This window comes from Alligator sinensis, unplaced genomic scaffold (assembly GCF_000455745.1).
Source record: "Alligator sinensis unplaced genomic scaffold, ASM45574v1 scaffold131_1, whole genome shotgun sequence".
NCBI classification, from domain to species: domain Eukaryota; kingdom Metazoa; phylum Chordata; order Crocodylia; family Alligatoridae; genus Alligator; species Alligator sinensis.
The window spans coordinates 6,405,824-6,412,594 of record NW_005841830.1 but is presented as its reverse complement, the minus strand read 5'-3'; the positions used below and the strand labels follow the sequence as shown (position 1 = coordinate 6,412,594).

The following is a 6,771-nucleotide window of genomic DNA, read 5'->3' as shown; positions in this document are numbered from 1 at the left end:
TTCCTGCTGGCTATATGACATGAAAATCCTGTACAGATACACATTAAGTCCTGTGAAGTGTGCTCATGAAATCCATTAATTCACCATGCCAAGTTGAATTTTTTGTGGGGACAGCAGTGAGGAGAGAAAGAGGGGACCACCAGTTTTCTGACAGACCTCCTTTAAATAGAATGTAGCATATATTCTTTTACAAAATACTAAGTAGGTACCTACTCTTTTGCTGTGTTTATGAAGGAACTTTGGTTGCCCCCCCTCCCACCCCCAAGACCAAGACAATAAATATGCTCCTTTTTTTTCTTCTATGCACACAGACGCTTTGCTGTTACTGTGGTTATAAGTGCTCTCTTGAAGTGCCCTTGAAGAACACTTGAGATGGATTCCTCACAGGACAAAACAGCAAAGAAATAAAACTAATATCAGCATCAATATATACACACAGAAAAAAAGTACTTTCACCTCATATTGTAACTCAGTAAATGGTGCATTTTAAGATGAATTATTATTTTTCAAGTTGACAGTATTCTTCCACTGAAAGCAAATGAACATCCCCTAAGATATTTGAAGCACAGTTTTCAAGATTCTATAACACATTCACATTAAGAATATATCTCATGCATCATCATCATAGAAACTGATGAATTCCTTCTCTTTAGATAACTATTAGATACTTTATCAAATATGTATATTAACATGCATACTTATTTCATTAAGAAACTCCTTTGCCTGTGAATTGTCAGGAAAAAGTATGTCAGAGAAGAACTTTATATCATATAAAATAGATACTTATATTCACAGTTCATGTAAAACTATACACAAGATAGGCATTAATCAGTTTGCTGGAAGACCGATCTTTACTGTAATTATTAAGGATAGCAAAAACATTTTGGGAGAAATATGATTCTGACAGTGAAAAGTTAAATACATGTGTTCTCTCTAAAGGTAAAGATTTTTTTAAATCTGTTCTTCAGTAGATAACAAACAACTTTATTCTTTAATCTATGGCAAGCCAAATGATGCTCTACAAAATTGCCTAATGGGTAACTTTCGCTGCATGAAATGCTGAACATCAATCTTTTGCAGTGATGCATGTTGTCCCACAATATGTATCTTTGATTTTGAAAAGTAGAACTTCGATGGAAAAATCAGTTTTAATATTGTGAGTTGCCTATACCATTTGAAGTAGTGTCAGGATACCATTATCTTGTGACAGCATTCTAATAGATTATAGGCATGAATTCACCTGGAAGTACAGCTGTGTGACCTGGAGAATATATTATTAAATGTCATATTTGTTATTTTGTCTATCATTTTCAGGTTTTACATGCTCCTTGGCCACCGTTCCTGAAAGCATCTTTATTCATGAAAGCACTTAAGCACATGTTAACTTTCACTTTTTGCATTTCTCTTTTTAAATCAATGGGTCTTAAGCATATATTTAAGTGCTTTTCTGAATTGTGGCCAATACACACACATACACATGTATAGGCAATAAAATATTAGCCTCTGAACCATTTCCCCATAAAAATAGATTAATTTGGTAAAGATTTAAAAATAAATATTTCCTCTCAAAAGAAACCTCAAGAAACATGCACAACTACAGGATTTATCAAACATTTTCTAATTCAGCTTTAGTAAATGAAAATATCCAAAATGAATGTTTTTTTTATTATAAACATTAAGAGAAGAAAGAATGTAGACAATGGTACTAACCAATGGCTAAGTGGAGGATCAATATCTCATACTATTTTACACAAACAGCTAAAACCCCACTGCTGTAATGATGTGAAAAAAGAGAAGGCTTTGCAGATCAAGTTACCAGTCTGATCTAATGTTTTTAATAGACTATAAATCTGGCTACAGCATTTCTAAGTCTCAATCACAATCATTAAAACCAGAGAATAAAATAAGCCACACAATGACATAAATATTTACTACCATTCCACCAACTCCACACAAATCTTTTAAAGTAGACATATAACTAGTTGACACTTAATTACAAAGCAGTGTTTTGGTGTTGCTCTATATCATGATGGATTACTTAGATTAAATGATCTACATTACCTTACCTGATACATTCCAACTCCAATGTGTTTGGGCTCAATTTTCACTAGCTCAGCTAATGGGTCTTGTACACGTCTAGCTATGGAAACTGAAAAATAGAATTAGAAAACAACTGTGGTTTTATGTGAAAGCAGTACCGCACAATTACTTTTGTTAATGTTTTTCAGTGCTGTAGATATTTAATCTCTAGTTTTGCCTGGAAAAAAATACATGTAAATGCATTTGTAAAGAGTACACAGTTATCGATAAGACACACTGGGAAAATAATCGTTTGCTCATTGTTATAAGTGTAAACTGAAATGTACACAGCCAAACTTTTTTCATTTTAAATAATTAAAACAAAGCCTAAGATGACCACATATTGCTATATCTTGATCTTCACTGTCATGTGCTTATTAGCTACCTGGTTTCTGAATCCAAGTTCAGTTAGAGAGTGATAAATTATGCACAAATTAAAAGTTTTACTTTATATTACAGTTTTCATATTAAAATTTGAATGCAACATTTCAAAATCTGACTTCTAAAATTTCCTCACAAATCGACCAAAGCTGTAGCTGGCAGAGCAAATAAAATGCTGGCATGCATCTACCGATGTATCTCAAACAAAACAAAGGATGTCATCCTCCCACTCTACTCGGCCTTGGGGAGACCACAGCTGGAGTACTGCGTCCAGTTCTGGGCGCCACACTTCAGGAAAGATGTAGAGAACTTTGAGAGAGCCCAAAGAAGGGCCACACACATAATTAGAGGTCTGGAGAGCCTGTCATATGAGGAGAGGCTGAGAGACATGGGACTGTTCAGCCTGGAGAAAAGAAGACAGAAGGGAATTGGTGGCAGCCTATAAGTATATAAGGGGCATACACCAGGGCCTGAGGGAGCATCTGTTCACCAAGGCACACCAGGGGAAGACTATAAACAATGGGCACAAACTCCTTGACGATCACCTCAGACTGGACATAAGGAGAAATTACTTTATGATCCAAGTGCCCAGGGTCTGGAACAGACTCCCCCCAGAGGTGTTACAATCACCTACCCTGGAGATCTTTAAAAAACAACTTGACACACACCTTGCTGGGGTCATCTGAGCCCAGCAGTCTCTCCAGCCCAAGTGCAGGGGGGCTAGACCTAATGATCTTGTGAAGTCCCTTCCAGCCCCTAACATCTATGGATCTATGAATCTTGAACTCTATCATCCCGCAGTCCTGCGTCCAGTACACCACGTTGACTCCATCCACTCCATCACAGGTCACAGCCGCTGAGTCGTGGACAGCGCCTGAACGGGATCCGGATGTGCTGCGCACCCCGTGGCAGGGAACTAATCGCCCCTCAACAGTTAATAATGCTACTCCGGCAGCCCACCTCTTACTGCGGGAGTGAGAGAGGCTTCATTTGTTTGATGGGGTACTACATTAGGAAGTGCAGGACCACAAAGGACGAAAATATTGGCAACTGGTCCTTCCTCGGAAGTACAGGCGCTGCATGATGACTGTGGGCACATGGGCTGGATTGCATGTTGGCCTTGGCACATGAGCAGTTTTTTTGGCCAAAGGCCAAATGCCTGAATTGCAACAGGTGTGTACCGAGGAAAACCCTGCCCACTCAAACCACCTATCTACATACACCTTTCAGAGTTCCAAATGCATGAAGCTCATGTGATACATTTCTTATCCATAGAAGGAGAAGGACACCAGAAAGGAAATGAGCTGTTTGTGACAGCCCACTTCACATGGTATGCCCAAGCCCTCCCTATGCAAGATCAGAGGGGGCAAATGGTTGCCAGGGTACTGTGGGAGAAATACTTCTGTGTTTGGCCTACTGGCAAGAAACCACCCTGATCAAGGTCGAGATTTCGAAAGCTGGTTGTTGTGAGAAGTACCGACTGTGGCCGGAATGAAGAAATCTAGGACCATGCCTCACCACCCTGTGGCAGTGCACCTTTAGGTGCCTGTCACTTTAAGGGCAGAGCCAGGCAGCCAGCAGATGCCTGATGGCGGCAGTCATTTTGAGAGCCAGGTATATAAAGGCTGCAGTTTGCTGCTGCCAGCCCAGGCAGAAACATCAGAAGGTAAGAGCAGGAGGCTCTTGGTCCTGGGCATGACCTAAAGCTGCACCCTGCCATGGAAGTGTGGTCTGGGGGCTCCTGGTAGTGTGGGAGCCCCCAGGAAATGCCAGGCCAGTTACCATGCCGGTGAAAGGCGGATGGAGGGGCCTTAACCCCTAGCCCCCATAATTCGATGGGTACGAGTGCCAGGCATGGTAACAGCCACCAGACCCCTAGGGGGTGGAAGACCCCAGTAGAGGAGTGGGGCCAGGCACAGCAGTGGCCACCTGAGCCCACAGGGAAGGAAGACCCCGGAGGCCCCTGGTCGGGGATAGCTGTGTGGCCCCAGAGAAGAGAGGGCAGGGATGTAGGTGGCCCTGCACAAAGTAGGGTTGAATGGGAGTAGGCCTGAAGGGCTGTGTGAGAGGGGCCAAGTAGGGCCGAACTGGAAGTAAGCCTGAAAGGCAGTGCAAGGGCCAGCCCCATGAGTAGTTGATTGTGGAGATGATGAGAAAAACCCAGGGTGGGGCGTGGTATAAAGGCCCTAGAATGGACATAGTAGGAACCCCATTGTGTGGGGAAGAGGCCAAGATATGTTCATGGATGCCTGAGGCCATAGTTTGGGCAAGAGGTTGAGTGAGGGGGCTCAGCCAGAGAGTTAGAGACAAGTCCTGACCCTGGTAAGTCCTCCACCACAAGAAGGCCAAGTGTGGATTGAAAGAAAGACCTAAAGGGTGAGCACAATGACCTGCTGCTCCAGGGAGGGAGTCAAGAGTTCCTGTGAGACCCGGGAGCACTAGTCATGGTGTGAGGGAATATCGTGTGTGTGTCAACTGCGAGGCTTGGGATGCAGTACAGGGGTGGCTGGAGTTGCATATATAGGCCCAGGAGAACAGGGCCACCAAAGGGCAGCCTCCCACCTAATTAAGACACCAATTATTAAACAAGGTGTGGCAGGAGAGAGAGGCGAGCAGTTAGCCCAAAAACAGGTGAGCAGGCCAACTCCTAATCGGCCCCGGGAAGGCTCCCTGTTATACACACTCAAGGGGGCCCACAACCCAAACGTTTTAATCATGTGCTTTGAGCAGGGGTTTGGACTAGATGACCTGCTGAGATCCCTTCCAAACTTAATTTTCTATCATTCTATCTCGTGGTCGCAGCTACCCAAGTTGTCATCCATTACTACATTCCCCACCAATTCATCCCTGTTTGTGAGCAACAGATCAAAAAGAGCACGGCCCCTAGGTGGCTGCTCCAAGTACTTGCACCAGGAAGTTGTCCCCAGTACTCTCCCAAAGCTTCCTAGATTGCCTGTGCACTGCTGTATTGCCCTCCCAGCAGATGTCTGGGTGATTTAAGTCCCCCATGAGAGCCAGGGCCTGTGAATGGGAAACTTCCACTAGCTGTTTGAAGAAAGCCTCAGCCACCTCATCCTCCTCGTTTGGTGGTCTATAGCAGACCCCCACCTTTGTTGCTCTCCCCTCTGACCCTAACCCAGAGACTCTCAACAGGCCTATCTCTATTTTCATACTGGGGCTCTGAGCAATCATATGGCTCTTTTATATAAAGTGCAACTCCTCCTCCTCTTCCCTGTCTGTACTTCTTAAATAATCCATGACAGTGCTCCAGTCATGTGAGCTATCCCATCAAGTCTCTGTTACTCCAATCACATGGAGATTTGCTAATTAAGTATACCCTCTCTCTCCCCAGTAGTTTGACTAGCTAAGTACCAAACTTTAAAATATAAATTCAAGGGAGTCAGTGCACAACACAAGTCAAATACCATTACTTTGAAAAGCACTATGAATAGATGAGGGCCAGTAAAGTAAATCACTACCTCACTAAAACAGCCTCAGTTCCAATATAAAGATATGTCAAAATTACATTTATATCAAATACTACAAAGCATAAAAGCATAAGGATAATAAGATTACATACAGCTTGAAATTACCTATACATAGAGACTAGACATCATACCCAGCAACTCAAGAAAACGTACATGACACCCTACAAACCCCAAGATCATGACTTAGAATATGCAAATATAACTTGACTTTTTTACATTATTTCTCTGCAACATAATTGTTTCACTGTAACCTATCCAACTGAGGCTGAACTATCTATAATCAAAGGCCAAATTATCAGTCTGAAAACAATCAGCAATGGCAGGCAGGCTTATAGAATCACTATCAAACTAAAAATGGCAGAGAGAATGTATGCAGCTAATAAGATTTACAGGACAGCCTCAGGCCCCTGGCAGATGTTATGCTTAGGACACGATTAACCAGTTAATCATGTCTTAAGCAGTAACCCAGCCACACATTAATGCAATTAATGACATGATAAAACAAGAAAGAAGCCAAAGTTATTACACAAAATAAATTTGTGTCATTTTTGTGAAATGATGTTATTGCTGGTTTCCGCTACACCTTAGATTGCACGTGTAGCCAGGCTGAGGGCTCCCACGTGCTCCCAAGGTTGGGAGCCCTGATCAGGTGACTGCTGCTCTCAAGCTCAAGGATCAGCTGCCCTTGACTCCACTATGCCATATGGCTGGGAGCATAGATCCAATGATCTGCGGATAACAGTAGCAGATAACAGGACAAGGAGCACTTGTCTCAAGTTGCAGCAAGGGAAGTTTAGGTTAGATATTAGGAAAACCTCTCTCA

At 42.7% G+C, this 6,771-nt stretch overlaps 1 protein-coding gene across 3 annotated transcripts in view; it reads right to left on the bottom strand.

Moving 5' to 3' along the window:
- Nucleotides 1-6,771, bottom strand: part of SRBD1 (S1 RNA binding domain 1) — a 216,416-nt gene that overhangs the window by 82,861 nt on the left and 126,784 nt on the right. For all 3 annotated transcript variants that reach the window (XM_025204932.1, XM_006014738.3, XM_006014737.3), the window contains one exon: nt 2,067-2,149. In XM_025204932.1, the coding sequence (XP_025060717.1) occupies nt 2,067-2,149 (83 nt within the window). The remainder of the gene's footprint in view (nt 1-2,066; nt 2,150-6,771) is intronic.